General features: G+C 41.3%; 1 protein-coding gene across 1 annotated transcript in view; it reads left to right on the forward strand.

Moving 5' to 3' along the window:
- The window catches only part of CBLB (Cbl proto-oncogene B), a 221,031-nt gene that overhangs the window by 122,468 nt on the left and 78,389 nt on the right, over nucleotides 1–20,174 (forward strand). The window contains exons 7-9 of the mRNA XM_038766102.1: nucleotides 876–1,013; nucleotides 6,015–6,102; nucleotides 7,719–7,850. Of these exons, the coding sequence (XP_038622030.1) occupies nucleotides 876–1,013; nucleotides 6,015–6,102; nucleotides 7,719–7,850 (358 nt within the window). The remainder of the gene's footprint in view (nucleotides 1–875; nucleotides 1,014–6,014; nucleotides 6,103–7,718; nucleotides 7,851–20,174) is intronic.

Genomic DNA, 20,174 nt, shown 5'->3' on the forward strand with positions numbered 1-20,174 from the left:
TTAGGCAGTCGGCCTGTATAAATTGAACAAATTCAACTGACTCAATTTTGATCAGTTTATCAGATCATTAAATAAGAATATAAAGATAATGACAAATTGGAGGGCAACAGATTTTATGTTGTTAATGATCCTCATTGGAGAGTTGTAACGAGCATTTGTCAAAAATAAAGAAAATTCTTATAGCCTTGTTAGTGTTTCCCATTATGCCAAGTTAATTTTTAAGAGACTTGATAGTTCCTTTGATTTATGTAAGTGGACTGTTTAAGTGATTAGGTAAAAAAAAAAAAAACAACTGGATTGGGTAAATAGCTGACATACACAATCAGATATTCTGATATTTTCTCCAGGAAGGGAATGAATTACATACATTACATTATTGAAAATCAAATGAATAAAATAAAGTAGAATTTTAAATTGTAAGTGGATTTAAATGTAAAAATGTGGAGTAGATGATCTAACCATCTTTTTCCACTATTTGTCTAAAATACCACTCATCCTTATCTGACGTGTATTGTATAGGGGAATGAAAATTAATTTTGATGCACAATTTGCAGCTAGGGCAATTGATTCTGATCTCTGATTAGACATCTAGTTAGAAGAGAGAAATCAAATACAGTGATCCACTGTGCAGGCCCCTGTCTTAAACCATCCACACCCCTTTTTTTTCTCCTACTTTCTTTTTACTCTAAACCATAAGCTCCTTGAGGGAAGGAAATGTGTCTTTTAACCCTGTTATATTGTACTCTCCCAAGCACTTAGTTCAGTGCTCTGCACATAGCTCTCCGTAAATCCCCTTGATTAATTGCTTTTATTTTGGATTTTCTTAGACGTTCGTACCCATTTTGTTTATATTACTATTTTATCTTTGTCTCCAGCTACATTTTCAGGTTGAGTTGCACTCGTCTAGGACAGTGGGCCATTGGGTATGTCACAGGAGATGGTAACATCTTGCAGACTATACCTCACAATAAGCCTTTATTTCAAGCCCTGATTGATGGCAGCAGGGAAGGATTGTAAGTATGAAATGTTTTGAGTCGGAGATATTGGTTTCCAGCTATGAAACATGAAATGCTGTAAGATGTCTGGTCTGACAGGATACCTGAATGTATTCAATCAGTCGTATTTATTGAATGCTTACTGTGTGAACTAAGTTTTTGGGAGAAGATAATATACGGAGTTGGTAGACACGTTCCCTGCCCCCAGCGAGTTATGACTAGAGATGGTGATTATATTTATTCTGCATTTAATATGTGCCAAGTCCTCTCTAAGCACTCAGGTAGAGACAAGATCATTAGATTCATTCATTCAATCGTATTTATTGAGCGCTTACTGTGTGCAGAGCATAGTACTAAGCACTTGGAAAGTACAATTCGGCAACAGATACAGACAATCCCTACCCACCAACAGGCTCACAGTCTAGAAGGGATCTGAACCGGTCCCTGTCCCACGCGAGGTTCTTGGTCTAAGAGGTAGGGGCTTACAGGTATACTATTCCCTTTTTACAGGTGAGAAAAAACGATACCTAAAGATGCTAAATGATTTGCCCAAGGCCCTGCAGCGGGCGAGTGGTAGAGATGGGTTTTGAGTCTTCTAACTCCCAGGCCCTGTGTCTTTCTTAAGGAATTCATAAATGATCATTTTATCGTTCATTTCTTAAGTTGGACAGTAACTTACACAAAAATCAGTCAAATCTAGCAGAAGTGTGTGTGTGTTTGCATAGGGAACAGAACCATTTTTATTTACCAGAAATAAAAACTGTGCCTAAGTCTGAAACACCAACTCTGTTTCCATTTCTGAGCTTTGGACATTAAGCATGACTTGTAGAAATAGCAGTGGGCCTAAGGATCCACTGGCTTCAATTTATTCAACAGCAAAGTGACTTAGTTTCTGAATAGAATCTATCGATTTTTTGGTTTCTCTTTTTTTAGCCCCAGAACCAATTTGAAACCTAAATAGGTTCTCCTAAGAAGGAAATATGATCTGAATCTTGTACAGGAAAGCCTGTCTCTTATTCACCCGTGTGCCACTCCAGCAAAAAATTGCACTTTGTTTTTTAGCTTCATAATGTAATCAAACTCAGGTAAAGTCCTGGATTCTCCCAGTTGTACATCTTAAAGAAAAAATAGTTACGTCCATCGTTTCCTTTTCCATCATCTCTCTCCATTTCTTCTGTTTTCATTTCCACTCCATCACGCTGAGTTATATTTCATGTTCCATGCTGAGTTGCTCAGAGAGTAAAGCTGATTTGTGGCTCTCAGCGGCAAACATGATATGGAGCCCAGCATGAGCGAGCCTTTGGAGAACAAGAAGAGCAGGTGATTTATTGGACTTAACGTTTTACTAAGCTAGGAAACCTGAAATAGTGGGAACTGAGTTAATAGAGGAAGAATTCCTTTTTGTCAGGTAGGAGATAGCGAGATATAACCGGAGATACTGATAAGAAATGCATTTCGAGCTGCGATAGTAAGCAAATGTTTCTGTTTTTACGTTTCTGAATTAAGGGATGTCTATTCGTGTTCTTTTCACAGTTGATTTAATGCCATCAAATGCGCTGCTTATGACCTGGTGAGCTAGTCATTGTTTTTAGAAAACAACCAGAGCATGAACATCTGAATTGAATAACTTCAGATGGGTGAATTCCTATGTAGACATTTCTATAGAGCTAATAATTTCATCCATCCCTAGACGAGCATCCAGAGCTCCTTCTTCTCGCCACCCACCAGCTGAAGGGGAGACAGAGGTCCTCCTGGATATCCATCACATTCCCCAAGTCAGATTGGGTCTCTTTTGACTCGGAGGGGCCCATTAATAATAATAATAATAATAATGTTGGCATTTGTTAAGCTCTTACTATGTGCAAAGCACTGTTCTAAGCACTTGGGGGGAACAAAGTGATCAGGTTGTCCCACGTGGGGCTCACAGTCTTAATCCCCATTTTACAGATGAGGTAACTGAGGCTCAGAGAAGTTGAGTGACTTGCCCAAGGTCACACAGCAGACATGTGGCGGAGCCGGGATTTGAACCCGTGACCTCTGACTCCAAAGCCCGTGCTCTTTCCGCTGAGCCACGCTGCTTCTATTAAACGGGGTTCATATATTGGGGGGGTGTCCCACCCAATGCTCGACTTACTAACAACATTCCTACTGCTACTAGCGGCGTGGCCTAGTGGCAAGAGCCCGGGCTTGGGATTCAGAGGATGTGGGTTCTAATCTCACTCCGCCACTTGCCTGCTGTGTGCCCGTGGGCAAGTCACTTCACTTCTCTGTGCCTCAGTTACCTCATCTGTAAAATGGGGATTAAGACTGAGAGCCCCATGTGGGACAGAGACTGTGTCCAACCTGATTACCTTGTATCCACCCTAGTGCTTAGAGCAGTGCTTGGCACATAGTAAGCACTTAACCATTCGTATCATTATTATTAGTATTACTCCTCAGCACTGCATTGATGGAAAGTAATGAAAGCTGGCAGATTTTGAGGCAAAGGAAACAAATACACAATTTTCCCCTCAGCATCAATGAATGAGCTCACTGTGATCAGGAATGAACTCTCAAGTGCCTTTTGCTGGATTCCCCGTCCCCAGGGACGTTACACTTGATGTGATGAAGAATCACCCGCTCTCCCTTGGCTCCCCTCCCTGGGACCCAGCTGCTTGAAAAGCCGCTAGCGTTCGCTTCTCGGGCAGCCTCGTTCAGACTCACAAGGAAGATGTGGTGAGAGGAAGCAGGACTTGTTGCCAGGAGTCGGAGCTGGCATTCGGTCAATGGAACTTGAGGGTCTGCAGCCTAAAGAGCTGAGGAAAAAACAAATTAAATGTAGTGTTTGACCAACAGACGGCTCACAGTCGAAAAGAAAGGAGGAAGATTGGGTAGGGCATATGACGGCGATCGAAACGATCAAGACAAAACATAACAACCCCGGGATAACTAGCAACCGGGGAGCCAGTTTTTGTAGGCCCGGAATCACGAGAGAGACGTTCTGTTCCTCTGTCCATAGCTCCCTACTGACTTTTGCTTTTATTTTGTGTATTCTGTATTTGCCCTTGTCCTTTATGCTGTTTTAATGCTTTAGTGTTTCTTGCTTCTGTTGCATCTCCAGTTTCCCGCTCCTCTCAACTGTGAGCCTCTGGAGAAACGTGGCCCATGTCCAATTCCCATCTGCATAGGGTTTCCCAGCACTTAGTTCAGTATTATGCACATAGTAAGCATTTATTAGACTGTGAGCCCACTGTTGGGTAGGGACTGTCTCTATATGTTGCCAACTTGTACTTCCCAAGCGCTTAGTACAGGGCTCTGCACACAGTAAGCGCTCAATAAATACGATTGATTGATTGATTTATTACCACTCTTCCTCCAAGGCAACAATAAATGCAAAAAGAGGAAGGGGAAGAACATTGGTCGCTAGCCTGCTCTATGACCTTGGGCATGTCACTTCACCTCCCTGGATCTCAGAATGGGGTTAGGATGCCTTTTCTCCCTCCCTCTAGATTGTGAGCCCCATATGCAACAGAGACTGTATCTAATCAGATTACCAGGGCTTATCACAGAGTCAGTGCTTAATAAATGCCATCCTTATTAGTAGGGAAGCAGGGAAGCAGCTTGGCCTAGAGGATAGAGAAGCGGCACCACTTAGTTGCAAGAGCATGGACTTAAGAGTCAGAGGCTGGGGGATCTAATCCCGAATCCGTCACTTATCCGCCGAAGTCACTTAACTTCCCTGTGCCTCAGTTATCTCATCTGCAAAATGGGGATTAAGACTGCGAGCCCCACGTAGAACAACCTGATTACCTTGTATCTACCCCAGTGCTTAGAACTGTGCTTGGCACATAGTAAGTGCTTAATAACTACCATCATTATTGTTATTATTATAGAGCACAGGCCCGGGAGTCAGAAGGATCTGGGTTCTAATTCCGGCGCTGCCACTTGCCTGCTGGGTGCCCTCGGGCAAGTCACTTCACTTCTCTGAGCCTCAGTGACCTCATCCCATCAAATGGGTATTAAGACTGAGAGCCCCATATGGGTCAGGGACGGTGTCCAACCTGATTAACTTGTATTCATTCATTCGTTCGGTTGCATTTATTGAGCGCTTACTGTGTGCAGAGGACTGTACTAAATGCTTGGGAGAATACAACAATAAACAGCCACATTCCCTGTCCACAATGACCTCACAATCTAGAGGCTTAGTACAGTGCCTGTCATATAGTAAGCACTTAAATACCATAAAACAAAATCTTCTTCCCTGAAACCCAGGAGAATAACTACCGCTGAACCCCCGGAAGCCGGATGGGATGGAAGTCCTGTGCTGCTTCAGTCTCCTCCACCAGAAGATCTGGGATGATTCACTCATCAGTCATACCACCCAATGCTTTCATTCATCCCTGGATAAATTCATTCGATAGTATTTATTGAGCGCTTACTGTGTGCAAAACACTGTAGTAAGTGCTTTCCTCTCCCCCCCATTCCCTGAGCATAGCCACAACCACAAACAGCGTTGTAGTTGGGGTGTTTCCAGGGTTAATATGGAAGGGCCAGCATTGTACTTCATTTCACGTGCTTAAATATACACAGACCAGTTAGTGTTCTCCGTAGAATGGAGAATCAATGCTATGAGGTGTCTTGAAAAGTCCTCTAGACTGTAAACTCATTGTGGACAGGGGACATGTCTATTAATCGGTTGTATTTATTGAACGTTTACTGTGTGCGAAACACCGTACTAAGCTCTTGGGCTAGTACAACTCCGTTGCATTGTACTCTTCCAAGCACTTTTGTGCAGAGCTCTGTACACAGTAAGCACTCAAAACCATGACTCGAATAAAAACGATACTTCCCAAAGGACTCAGGAAAGAAAATGGCAATGATGGAAAAATATTAGAGAAAATTGTTGGCCCAGGTTGTGAAAAGTCTTTTCATGAAGGAAGATTATTTATGTCTGAAGCTTGTCAGAAAGGATCATATCGCTACTTGATCTCCCTAGGACTCCAAATATCATTTTAATAAATAACCTTTCGTGTGTTCCAGCTACTTGTATCCTGATGGGCGAAGTTATAATCCTGATCTGACTGGGTTGTGTGAACCTACGCCACATGATCATATCAAAGTTACACAGGTACAGGCAAATCCAGTTTATTATTCCATTATGATTTTTAACATATTCAAGAGTCATCTTTATAGTCAAAAAGTTAGTGGTGTAATACACTGTGGAAAGTTTTACAGTGGCAAAGCTTTAAAGATCAAAACTGTTTAGCTTCACAGATAGTGCCTGAGATAATATATTTATTAATAAAAGATTTCTTCAACTATTAAGCCTTCCAAGGAGATTTCTTCTAGAGGTTTTGGAAAAAGGAAAGTTTGGAAAATTAAATGAGATTTTTGCTAGAATCTTTCTGAGCCCACTGTCACACTGTGCCTTCCCAAGCGCTTAGTACAGTGCTCTGCACATAGTAAGCACGCAGTAAATATGACTAACATTAAACAGTTTATTCCTATAAGAAAAACACATTTGTGATGCACATGAATGCACCCTTTGGATGTATTCCTTTGTGGATATAATCCTTGCCTATCTTGTTTTTTGGCTGAGTCTAGAGGCCCTCTGGTTTTTAATGACTGCCATAGGTCGCGTGAAAACGTCCCAGAAACCAGTTTTACTCTGGCATCTCTAGTTGCAAATTTATCAAGAATGATCTTGTCAGAACAAAAGATGTAATTAGAAACGGGAAGTCTGACTAATCTTTTTTTTTTTTTCCATTTTTCTGGTTCTTTAGTCAGACCCTTGTGATTCCTTCCTTTTTCAAATGCAGTCTAGTTGTGCTTTGAATTCATTTAGAGCCCTCATTAATATGCTTCCGATTGATCCTTGTTACTGTGTTCCTAACCCATTAGAAAATTTAGCCACGGGACTTTTTGTTGTTGTTGTTTTTACTTCATATTTCCTTAGTTTTAAATTCCTCAATTTGAAATCCCTCACTAATAATCTTAATTAGCAGTCAAGTTTCTGGACTTGTAATTTGGAAAACTTAATAACTTTTATTTTTCCACTTGCTCTACTCTATTCCTTGCACCAGCTCATTTTACTCTTAGTTCCTTTTAGGCAGTTTTGAGCTGATTTAATTTTCAGAGTTTCAAGTCTTAAGACTCAGTTCCTTCCAAAAATTGTTTGCTAGGAGACATCAAGATTTTCTCTGTACCCAGGAAACCGAAGCAGCTCAAAAATAGCTTAATGTAATTTAAATAGAGTCAGGATAGCATAGTTATTCAGGACACATATTTTCAGGCTTATTATGGTATTAGTAATCCCTGTAATTATTTTAGATTCTCCAAAGAAACAAAGGCAAGAAAATTATCCACATTTGTCACTTTAATGCTTATATTAAAAATGAATTTTAGATTGGCTGAAATTTTTATACAAAATACCCTGAGCTAGGTTTAATTTAAAATATTGACAATTTACTCAAGTAACAAAACTGGCCAAAAATAGGTCATTTTAGAAGGAAATGTGGAACCTGTAATCTATGCCATTACAGGCTTAATTGCTAATAAAAGCTAAAACTTAAAAAAAAGATTGCTTATCTTCAGTTATGCCGTGAAATCGACTTAGATGGTAGCAACTCGTGGTAGCAAAGTTAGCCTAATGAGTATCAATTTTTCAGTAATTCACATTTTAGAATATTCTGCCTTAGCCAGACTTGCCAGTGGTACATTAACCTTGACTTTTTCTGGTTCCAGGAACAATACGAGTTGTATTGTGAGATGGGCTCCACATTCCAACTCTGTAAAATCTGTGCCGAGAATGATAAAGACGTGAAGATTGAGCCTTGTGGTCATCTGATGTGCACTTCTTGCCTTACTGCGTGGCAGGTATAGTCATAGATTTGTATTATCCAGTTCCCTTTTCAGATAGGCCATGCTGTTCTCGTGTGTGTGCCTATCCGTGGTTTTGATTTGGAATTCCGTTCTGGAATAGTAATAGCAACAGTTTGTATCCATCCTCAAACCTCGTGATGCAAATTCACCGGTACTTATAAATAGGAGAATCTGTTGCCCTAGTACCTAAATAAGTAGGGCTTTAGGTATTTTGCAAGCTAGAATATAAGCGCTCTCTAGACTGTATGCTCATTGTGGGCAGGGAAGGTGTCTGCTAATTCTGTTGTATCACACTCTCCCAAGCGCTTAGTATAGTGCTCGGCATACAGTAAGTGTTCAATAAATAGACTGCGAGCCCGCTGTTGGGTAGGGACCGTCTCTATATGTTGCCAACTTGTACTTCCCAAGCGCTTAGTACAGTGCTGTGCACACAGTAAGCGCTCAATAAATATGATTGAATGAATGAGTTTATTTTACTTGTTCATATTTATTCTATTTTATTTTGTTAATATGTTTTGTTGTCTGTCTCCCCCTTCTAGACTGTGAGCCCGCTGTTGGGTAGGGACCGTCTCTAGTTGCACTTCCCAAGTGCTTAGTACAGTGCTCTGCACACAGTAAGCGCTCAATAAATACGATTGAATGAATGAATGAATGAATGAATTTTACTTGTTCATATTTATTCTATTTTATTTTGTTAATATGTTTTGTTTTGTTGTCTGTCTCCCCCTTCTAGACTGTGAGCCTGCTGTTGGGTAGGGACCGTCTCTAGTTGTACTTCCCAAGCACTTAGTACAGTGCTGTGCACACAGTAAGCGCTCAATAAATACGATTGAATGAATGAATGAATGAATGAATTTATTTTACTTGTTCATATTCTGTTTTATTTTGTTAATATGTTTTGTTTTGTTGTCTGTCTCCCCCTTCTAGACTGTGAGCCCGCTGTTGGGTAGGGACCGTCTCTAGTTGTACTTCCCAAGCGCTTAGTAGAGTGCTCTGCACACAGTAAGCGCTCAATAAATACGATTGAATGAATGAATACCATTGATTGATTGATTGAAGCCTGTTAACTCGTCCAGACAACTTGCAAGTCAAATGAAAGGCATTACATTAATCGCCTAGTGGGTGAGGATGGCATTCGGGAAAAGCCTACTGAGCACTAGGGAGACTCCTATTCCAGAGTTGCACAAGGACTTCCACCAGTTTTGGCTTTTTCTGGGGAATGGGGCTACTCTATGCTGGTGGAAGGCAGGAATGGAGGGGTTGCCTCAGGTGTGAGATCGTTCTCCCCTCCACGGATCCCAGAGCCCTGATCATCTACCGAGAGCTCACCTCCTCCAGGAGGCCTTCCCAGACTGAGCCCCTTCCTTCCTTTCCCCCTCCACCCCCTCCCCATCCCCCCGCCTTACCTCCTTCCCCTCCCCACAGCACCTGTATATATGTTCGTACATATTTATTACTCTATTTATTTTACATGCACGTATCCTATTTATTTTATTTTGTTAATATGTTTTGTTTTGTCATCTGTCTCCCCCTTCTAGACTGTGAGCCCGCTGTTGGGTAGGGACCGTCTCTGTGTGTTGCCAACTTGTACTTCCCAAACGCTCAGTATAGTGCTCTGCGCACAGTAAGCACTCAATAAATACAAATGAATGAATCCCAAAATCCAGGCAAATTCCATCCAGAAGGTTTAGGGTGGATATCAGTCGGATCATCCTGAAATAGTTAGGGATCCTTCCTAGATACTACCTCACTGGGAAGAATCCACACTTGCTGGGAGACAGTATCCTAAGGTAACATCCCAAGGTAAGATCCTAGGACAGAGAAGCAACGTGTCCATAGAGCAGGTGTTTAGGAGTCACAAGGACTAGGGTTCTAATCCCAGCTCTGCTGTTTGTCTGCAGTGTGACCTTGGGCAAGTCACTTAACTTCTCTGGACCTCAGTTATCCCATCTGTAAAATGGGGATTAATATTGTGAGCCTCACGTGGGACACAGACTGTGTCCAACCTGATTAGCTTGAATCGGCCCCAGCGCTTAGTACAGTGCCTGGCACCTAGTAAGCACTTAAACTCTGTGGAAAAAAAAGACATTAAAGATTGCCTGGGGTGCCTCAGTATCTTCCTTCTATTGATTATGGGCTGCAAGTCAGGTGACTAGGCTTTGGAATAGATTTCTACTGGCTTTGAGTGTCCGTGGTGTAGAAAACTTAGAAAAGTAAGTTCACAAGTTTTGTTATAGAGAAAAGTAGATTCACTCCACCTATCCCATGTGAGTTGATATAAAATTCCAGTAGGAAGACAGTACAAAGCTGGAATGTCCAGCCAGAATAAGGATACAGAACATTTTAAAATATCAGATGAACGTACTTTCCAAGTATTAGTACAGGGGTCCGACCACTTTAGGAGCACAATAAATCTCTACTGATTGACTGCTATATTTAAATCAGCATGTCCTAATGTCCCGTCTCCTCAAATATTTGTGCAGAACCACTGACTAGTTGTGTTGAAAGCCTGCTGAGGATAGGATACAATCCCAAATAATGCAAATGGATACCCTTTGTTCAAATGGAGAAACATCAAATCAGGTTTGCCTAAATAACTGCTGCATAGGTTAACTATAAAGGTGTCTTCCGAGCCTTCTGAGGGAGCGGAGGAAATGTTTTAAGGATTCAGACAGTGAAGTATTGCGGCTCCAAGCAGCATGCCAACTACAGCAGCTGATCCACCGTGCTTTTGGGCTACCATTAGAGAAAGGTGAGAATCTTGATCAGAGCTAGGCTTTGAAAGGAGAGTGAGATCTAAGGGGAAAAACCAAAATTAGCGCCAAGCGCTACAAATGGCAGACACCAATCCAAATGGGGGCCCTCTTTTTGTGCGCACAGTGTGGTAGATAAATCCCCCTTGAGCCAAATCAATCATCGCTGGTATCGCCTTCAAATTTGCAAGACAAGTGTATATTTGGAAATGTCTTTGAGGAGAGCAAATCGTACCAGACTGATTTCATCTCCTCTCATAGTTTGGCAGGCTCACAAGGGAGAAATAATAGATGCCGTCTTTCTCGACCGTAAGCTCATTGTGGGCAGGGAACTCTGTTACAGTGTACTCTCCCAAGCGCTTCGTACAGTGCTCTGCAGTCAATATGATTGATCGAGTCTGGTCTTCACTAAGACTCTCGATTGCTTTCCATTGACATGCTCATTGGCGTAACCCTCCTTTTTGGGAACTGAGTTGGATCCTGGGTCCTACTGAAAGGGGAACAACAGTGACTCATTAGGGATCTGGGAGACTCATTGAGTCAAACTTGGCCCCTATTCAGTATCATTTTTGATGACCTGAAAAAGGAATCGATGCCTTGCCCAGCAAATTACAGGTGACAGTGGGGCTGCTAAGACTTTGGAAGTTAGGCTAGAATTCAGTGTGACAAAACATTGGGAAAATGGTTTAACAAAAATAAACTGAAATTCAGTAAGGACAGGTAGGGTCGAAAAGCAAGTTATGTAAATCTAGGATGGGGAGCGCTTAGAACAGTGCTTTGCACATAGTAAGCGCTTAATAAATGCCAATTATTATTATGAAACAGGTACTCAATCATATCTATTGAGCTTACTTTGTGGAGAGCACCGTACTAAGCATTTGGGAGAGAGGACAATATAACAGAGTTGGTAGACTCATTCCCTGCCCACAAGGAGCTTTACAGTCTAGAGCACTGTACCAAGTACTTAGTTTAATCAATCAATCAATCAATCAATCGTATTTATTGAGCACTTACTGTGTGCAGAGCACTGTACTAAGCGCTTGGGAAGTACAAGTTGGCAACATATAGAGACAGTCCCTACCCAACAGTGGGCTCACAGTTTAAAAGGGGTCTAAAAGTTTCTTGGATGAAGTTTAAGTACTCCATGGACTGTGAGCCCCATCTGGGATGGGGGTTGTAGCCAATCAATCAATCAATCGTATTTATTGAGCGCTTACTGTGTGCAGAGCGCTGTACTAAGCGCTTGAACCACATTTAGATAGCCAATGTGGTTATCTAGTATCTACCGCAGCACTTAGAACAGAATTTGGCACATTGTAAGAGCCTAATAAATTCCATAATCGATTAAGTACAATGGAAAAAGGCCTAGTTTGCAAAGCACAAACTTTAGTGAAGCTGCTAATAATGACAGCGGTTCTAGGTAGTTACCTAAGAACTAGAGATGTGTATCGGGGAAAAAAGTGTCTCCCAATAGCCGTGAGGGATAATAAAAATATCCTGAGTGGTCAAACTACAAGAATGGGTTTCTTGGATGATCACAATAGATCTCTTTAGTTTATTTTTTGTTTCTCCTTCATCTAGAATGAACCATAAATGTACCATAAAACTTAGTCAATTATTTGCATTCATTTGCCCCTTTTTCCTCCATGAATCACTGTTTAATATTATGTTTAAGGGTAAATAAATATGAAAAGTACCGAGTACTCAAAAACAGATTTTTGAGAGGAAGCATTACTCAAAGTAAATTAGAATAGGAGCCAAACAAAAAGCAGTTTAATTCATAAATATTCAATGTGTGCAAATTGTACAATAAATACTATCTGAGGTACTCAACCTCTGAATGCATTTAATTAAGCTAATCTAACAATGTTTCAAATGTGGATTATTTTGGCAATGCAAATTCAGGGCTAATATTTGCTGAGCAAACAGGATAACTCTGGGAGAGAGTAATTTGGAGAAAAATATTAATATGACATAATTTAAGATGAGGATGGGATGCAGAGTTAAAAAATAGGGGGAAAAATGAGAATATGCTGTTTTCAGTGCTGCTGCTTTAAAAGTACTGTGCAAATTGTAGTTTGCAGAATATTCCTACTGAGGTATAGGCTATATAGACTCCCATTTTTGTTTAGTTTTACCATTTGGGGAGGGAATGAGTTCTGAGCTAAGGCGCAGTGGATAGAGCACGGGCCTGGAGTCAGAAGGTCATCATCATCAATCGTATTTATTGAGCGCTTACTGTGTGCAGAGCACTGTACTAAGCGCTTGGGAAGTACAAATTGGCAACATATAGAGACAGTCCCTACCCAACAAAGGGCTCACAGTCTAAAAGGTCATGAGTTCTAATCCTGCCTCCACCACTTTTCTACTGTGTGACGTTGGGCAAGTCACGTCATTCTCTGGGCCCCGCTCCTCTCATCTGTAAAATGGGTGTTGAGACTGTGAGCCCCACATGGGACAGGGACCATGTCCAACCCGATTTGCTCGTACCCACCCCAGTGCTTAGTACAGTGCCTGGCACATAGTAAGTGCTTAACAGATGCCATAATCATTATTAAGGCAGCAGCAGGAAGGAAGAGATGGGAGAATCTAGAGTCAGGTACAGTTAGTGTGAGGGCAATGAAGAGACCGTGCTGGGAATTAACCGTTCAAAACAACAGAAAGGCCCAGGGGGCCAAGTTTTCTAAACAACTTTGTGTTGGGTGTTAAGGAAGTAGAAGATCCCACAGGTATCTGAGTAATGGTGTTTTAATAAGTGCTGTCATACTATTTTTGCTGTCTTTGCTAAGGACTGAGATGGATTTACTAGACATAACGGCTAGGCACTTGCCCCTTTCCCACAGTGGTCTCGCTATCTTGATGGGGAAAGACTGGATATCGAAAAGATAAATAAGTGTATAAACCTCTCCAGAGCATTTAAGAATCCAAGAACCAAATAGAAAAGCTAAAATAGATGAATGATAGAAACACTGTGGCTTAGTGGAGAGAGCAAGGACCCGGAGTCAGAAGGAACTGGGTTCTAATCCCAGCTTGCTAATATATCTGTTGCGTGACCGTGGGCAAGTCACTTAACTTGTTTGAGCCTCAGTTACCTCATATGTAAAATGGGAATTGAGAAGCAGCGTGGCTCAGTGGAAAGAGCCCGGGCTTTGGAGTCAGAGGTCATGGGTTCAAATCCCGGCTCCACCAATTGTCAGCTGTGTGACTTTGGGCAAGTCACTTCACTTCTCTGGGCCTCAGTTACCTCATCTGTAAAATGGGGATTAAGACTGTGAGCCCCCTGTGGGACAACCTGATCGCCTTGTAACCTCCCCAGCACTTAGAACAGTGCTTTGCACATAGTAAGCGCTTAATAAATGCTATCATTATTATTATTATTATTATTATTATTTTTATGAGTGTGAGTTCCTTGTGGGACACTGTGTCCAACCTGATTAACTTGTATCTACCCAAGTGCTTAGAACAGTCCTTGGCACATAGTAAGTGCTTAACAAGTACCATTATTATTATTATTGTTATTATATAACTAGGGACAGTCCGGTGACCGTTAGAGCACAGAGCACAACAAGTGAGTCGCCAGAAAAGGATGCAGTGCAATACTTTGCAAAATGCACTCACACTTTTAGGACCCATTTTACAGCCTCAGTGGCCATGGCATATCAATCAATCCTTGGTATTTATTAGACATCAGCTGTGTGCAGAGCACTGTACTAAGCACTTGGGTGAGTACAGTAATAATGATGATAATAATGGTACTTATTAAGTCCTTATTATGTGCCAACCACTGTTCTAAGCGCTGGGGTAGATGCAATTTGGCCGGGTTGGACATAGTCCCGGTCCTCTATGGGGCTGACAACCTTAATCTCCATTTTACTGATGAGGTAACTGAGGCCCAGAGAAGCGAGGTGACTTGCCTAAGGTCACACAGCAGTCAGAGCACCAAAGTTGGTACACGTTCCGCACGGGGTGTCCATACTGAGCCATACATGGTGTTCTAGCTCAGGAGCCGGTTGCCTTGGTAACCACTGGGGTCTTTAGCATCCTGTCAGGATACCTGTGATGCCTGTCTTTCTTTCACCCTTATGTGGTTCTTAGATCAGAAACCTTCATAACTCATGGTAAAAGCCCCATAGATAAAACTGGGATTAGTTTCCTGGTCACCTGATTCCCATTTTTTTGTGGTGGCGGGGGCAAGGATTGGTATTTTCTAAGCACTTTATATGTGCCGGGCATTGTACTCATCTCTGGGCTAGATACAAGATCATCAGGTTGGCCACAGTTTATGTCCAATGTGAGGCTCACAGTCTTAATTCCCATTTTAAAGATGAGGGAACTGAGGCCCTGAAAAGTGAAGCGATTTGTCCTAGGTCACCCAGCAGACAGCCGGCAGAGCCGACATTAGAACCCAGACCGTTCGGACTCCCAGCCTGGGCTCTTTCTGGTTCTCAGAGTGATGCTAAAAGGTGGATACTTGGCCAACAGCAGGATTATGTGAACATAAATATTTAGGGCTCTTTGTATATAGAGCTGTACGTAACAGAAAACTTTGGGCGCTGATCAGTTATTTTATTTGTAGTACAGCTTGGTGTGGGGTACAAGCCATTTTAATCAGGGTGAAAACTTGAATAAGTTCCACCATCTTATGTGAACTTGGGAATTCTCAGTCCTCCTAGACGCACATGTTGTAGAATTGCCAGGAAGCCATAATAAATCAATCATGCATAAATAGGAAATAAAAATAAATGGAAATGTTCACTTTTCTGTTAAAACACATTTAATTACAAGTATTTCTTCGATGAAAAATGAGTCCTGAGTGTTTCTTCCATTAGGTGCCGCATTTTCAGTTTAATGAAACTTCACTGCAAATATAACTTTTGTATAATTAATGAGGAGATGAAAAAAACATACTGTAGCCATGTCAGTTGATGCAGGCGGCAAATGGGTAGCATTTAATTGCTGTCATAATGGCTCGTTAGTCATGCCTCAGGAGAGGTTTCTGATGGTTTTTTTTTTTCTCCTTCTAAAACATCTGTGTTATTTAAGGGTTTGAATAAGCAGGCCCAGATTCTGCGCTGAATACTGAATTTGGTGCAGTGTGATTTACCTTTTTGAAGGCCCTCTCTGAAAGGGTCATTTACTAGAAGCAGGGCTTTCACCAAACTTTCAGCTAGTAGCTTGTTAACAAATTTCAGGAATGTTCAGAGAGGGAGTTCCCACCCCAGCTGTGTGGTTTCATTTTTTTCTTCATTTTCAAAATATGCTCCCCTAAGACAGTGGTCTGTACAGATGACTAGAAATGAAAGGTCTGAAATTTTGTCCCCACCTTTATTTTCGATTCAAGGTGTGGCCAGGTTTCCAAAGCCAGAGTGGAAATGCCCTATTTTTGAAATACTTAAAACTGCATTTTTGTGGGAGGAGAGTAGTCTGGAGGATGGAGCGTTGGACTGAGATTCAGGAAATCGAGGTGCTATTTTTGGCTCTGTCGCTCACTGTGTGACTTGGAAAACGTTATTAACTTCTCTGCGTGTCAGACATGTACACATACTCCCGCTTAGGAGAATACGTGCATTCATAGACTGTTACATCACAGTGCAACAGAATTGGAGAGAAAACTGCAAGAATTATATCTACAGTCACACAAAATTCGATTCAAACTGAACCTCTCAAAGGCTAAATGGTTCCTCAACAGATACTCTCCACCTTTATGAAACTGGTGAAATACTTGAAAGAGTGGAAAGCTAAACCTACCTTGGCCAGGAAATAAATCAGACCAACATGCCTGACAAGGAATGAATGCAGTAGGAGAGAAGAAGCATTATACCAGTTTCATTCTAATCAGAATGTTATTGTTGGGCCTTGAGCTACCCAGGGGGAAAAAGAAAAAAAATGGAAAATTCCTTTTATGATGGCTGTCGGTGATAGATTGGGTATATGGAGTTTTCCGGGTGCACCAGGGAAGACAAAATATGCTTCACAAAAAGGACAGTAGATATAGCGCTGATATGTGACACTCAGGATTTTAAACTCCTCCCATACAGTACTTTCATTCATTCAGTTGTATGTGTTTAATGCTTACAGTGCTATTACTCTATTTATTTATTTATTTTACTTGTACATATCTATTCTATTTATTTTATTTTGTTAGTATGTTTGGTTTTGTTCTCTGTCTCCCCCTTTTAGACTGTGAGCCCACTGTTGGGTAGGGACTGTCTCTATATGTTGCCAACTTGTACTTCCCAAGCACTTAGTACAGTGCTCTGCACACAGTAAGCGCTCAATAATGATTGATTGATTGCAAAGCACTGTATTAAGAGCTTGGGAGAGTATAAACAGTACTAGGGAGAAGCAGCGTGGCTCAGTGGAAAGAGCACAGGCTTTGGAGTCAGAGGTCATGGGTTCAAATCCCGGCTCCACGAGTTGTCAGCTGTGTGACTTTGGGCAAGTCACTTCACTTCTCTGTGCCTCAGTTACCTCATCTGTAAAATGGAGATTAAGCCTCTGAGCCCCACATGGGACAACCTGATCACCTTGTATCTCAATCAATCAATCAATCAATCGTATTTATCGAGCGCTTACTGTGTGCAGAGCACTGTACTAAGCGCTTGGGAAGTACAAGTTGGCAACATATAGAGACAGTCCCTACCCAACAGTGGGCTCACAGTCTAAAAGGGGGAGACAGAGAACAAAACCAAACATACTAACAAAATAAAATAAAGAGAATAGATATGTACAAGTAAAATAAATAAATAGAGGAATAAATATGTACAAATGTATGTACATATATATATATATCTCCCCCCCACAGCGCTTAGAACAGTGATTCACACATAGTAAGCGCTTAACAAATACCATAATTATTATTATTAGGGAGCAGTAGAGGGCCCTCAAAAAAAGAGCATCTTCTGTCTTTTCCCCACACTTCTCGGTATGCTCGCAACACACTCAGCCATAGAGGTGGCAGGGCCATGTTTCCAGCTTTTGGTGTACACGCACTTAGTACAGTGCTTTGCACACTGTAAGCGCTCAGTCAACTCAGTTGAGAAGCAGCATGGCCTAGTGGCTAGAGCACATTCCTAGGAATCGGAGGACCCGTGTTCGAATCGAAGCTCCACAACTCCACTGCTGTGTGACCTTGAGCAAGTCACCTAATTTCCCTGTGCTTCAGTTACCTCGTCTGTAAAATGGGGATTAAGACTGTGAGCCTCATGTGGGACGTGGACTGTGTCCAACTTGATTAGCTTGTGTCTAACCGAGACCTTAGTACAGTGCCCAGTGCATAATGAACGCTTAAAAAAATGCCGTTTAAAAATAAGTAAATACAGTGGATTGATCTTCCGCCACTCCAAAGCTGGAGAGAACTCTTTTACACTTCAGTGGCCCGGTGGCATTGCAGCAGCTTTAGCTACCCTAGCCTTGGACTGTAAAGGGAAGCGTGTGAATCACCTGACACAAAGTTGTCACTATACAAAGGTTACTCTAGCACATTTCTTTTAATGAATTTAATTTTTGAATGTTCATTCATTCAATCGTATTTATTGAGCGCTTACTGTGTGCAGAGCACTGTATTAAGCACTTGGGAAGTACAAGTTGGCAACATATAGAGATGGTCAGAAGGAGTTGGGAGTAGCCAATACAGCCTTGATGTTTGAGTACTGGAAACAAACTTACAACATAACCATTCAAACGGATATTGGGTGTTTTATGGTATCTAATCACTATGTGTCAAGCACTGTTCGAAGCACTGGTGTAAATTCAAGTTAATTAGGCCAGACACAGTGTTTATGACCCTACTGATATAACACCATTTTGCATTTTTCGTTTTCAAATTATGAAGGTGCATTTGCAAAAGATAGTACTTAAAATTTAGGATATAAGCTAGTTCCTCATTTGTGGATTGGTTTGTGGGAATTTGGGGCTGTTTCTTTTTTGCCAATGTTGGTTTGTTTTCAGGTCATCCCAAATAATTAAAGCAAGTCTTCTTACCTGGGAATACCTAAGAAGGACCGAAAGCTAAGTTGTTTCAGAGAGTAACTCAAATGAGGTGTTATTTCATCATTTATTCAATCGTATTTTTTTTAATAGCATTTATTAAGCTCTTACTTTGTGCAGAGCACTGTTCTAAGCGCTGTATTTGACTGTGAGCCCCATGAGGGACAGGGACTATGTCCAACCTGATTCACTTGTATTTACCCCGGTGCTTGGCACAGTATTTGACATTGTAATATGCATGTATCAAATACCATTAAAAAAAAATACAAATATCTTTAGAAAATACTACCTATTAAGAGTCATTTGAGGTTTAAGGACAGTCTCAGAATACATGTGTACGCTCCCAAACACTTCATACAATGTTCTGCGCATAGTAAGGGATCAGTAAATACTATTTAATATTTGGTGAAGGCTAGAAAAGGAGAAGTTTATTGGATACACGTCTTCATTAACATTTTGTACTCCAAATTGACAGTTGCATTTTTCGGTTGGTGAAGCATGCAGTTGATCACTTCTGCAGTCCGTTGCAAGTGTTTTGCAAGTGTGTTCAGTCTACCATTCACCTTTGAGCAATCAAGAGCAAAAATTGCTTGATGTCCTAATCGAGTTCCATTGTTTTATTCTAAATTTATATTTGACTTGAAAATAGACTATGAAATACTTCGCTGTCTTGAACATCCTCTTAAAGTGGCATTTGGAGCAGGGAATGTGTCTGCTAATTCTGTTGGATTCTCCCAAGTGCTTAGTACAGTGCTCTGCACACAGTAAGCGCTCCATAGTACGGTTGATTGATTGATGTATATATGTTTGTACATATTTATTACTCTTTATTTTACTTGTACATATCTATTCTATTTATTTTATTTTGTTAGTATGTTTGGTTTTGTTTTCTGTCTCCCCCTTCTAGACTGTGAGCCCACTGTTGGGAAGGGACTGTCTCTATGTGTTGCCGACTTGTACTTCCCAAGCGATTAGTACAGTGCTCTGCACACAGTAAGCGCTCAATAAATACGATTGATTGGTTGGTTGATTGATTGATATACCAAGTAAATGCTAGATACCTGGAATTGAAAGTGTTGCATACATTTTCTTCCAACGTGTGTTCGCCTGGTGGAGTGTAGTTTGGGAGATGGTGTGATCTAGAAAATAAACTGTGGAACTGCAAGACAGAAGATGCTGGGTTCTTTCAGTAGCTTTATTACTCTCTAAATTCCGTCCATTCAATGGAGTTTATTGAGCCCTTACTGTGTGCAGAGCACTGTACCAAGCGCTTGGAAGAGTACTGTTCAACAATAAACCTGACACATTCCCTGCCCGCAATGAGCTTACAGTCCTCGTAGTCTTCTAGGCTTCTCTGTTGAGTTTGTATGAAGCCCTACTCCAAATCTCCTCCTCCTCTTTATCGTCCTTCTTTGGCCCTTGTCAGTCAGTCATATTTATTGAGTGCTTACTGTTTGAAGAGCACTGTACTAAATGCTTGGAAGCATACAAAAACAAATACAAATGCAAAAAGCATAAAAAATAACAGTAAAAGTCACATTGCCTTTGCTGGGCCGAGCCACAGACCCTGGGCTCC

This window comes from Tachyglossus aculeatus, chromosome 24 (genome assembly GCF_015852505.1).
Source record: "Tachyglossus aculeatus isolate mTacAcu1 chromosome 24, mTacAcu1.pri, whole genome shotgun sequence".
Taxonomy (NCBI): Eukaryota; Metazoa; Chordata; class Mammalia; order Monotremata; family Tachyglossidae; genus Tachyglossus; species Tachyglossus aculeatus.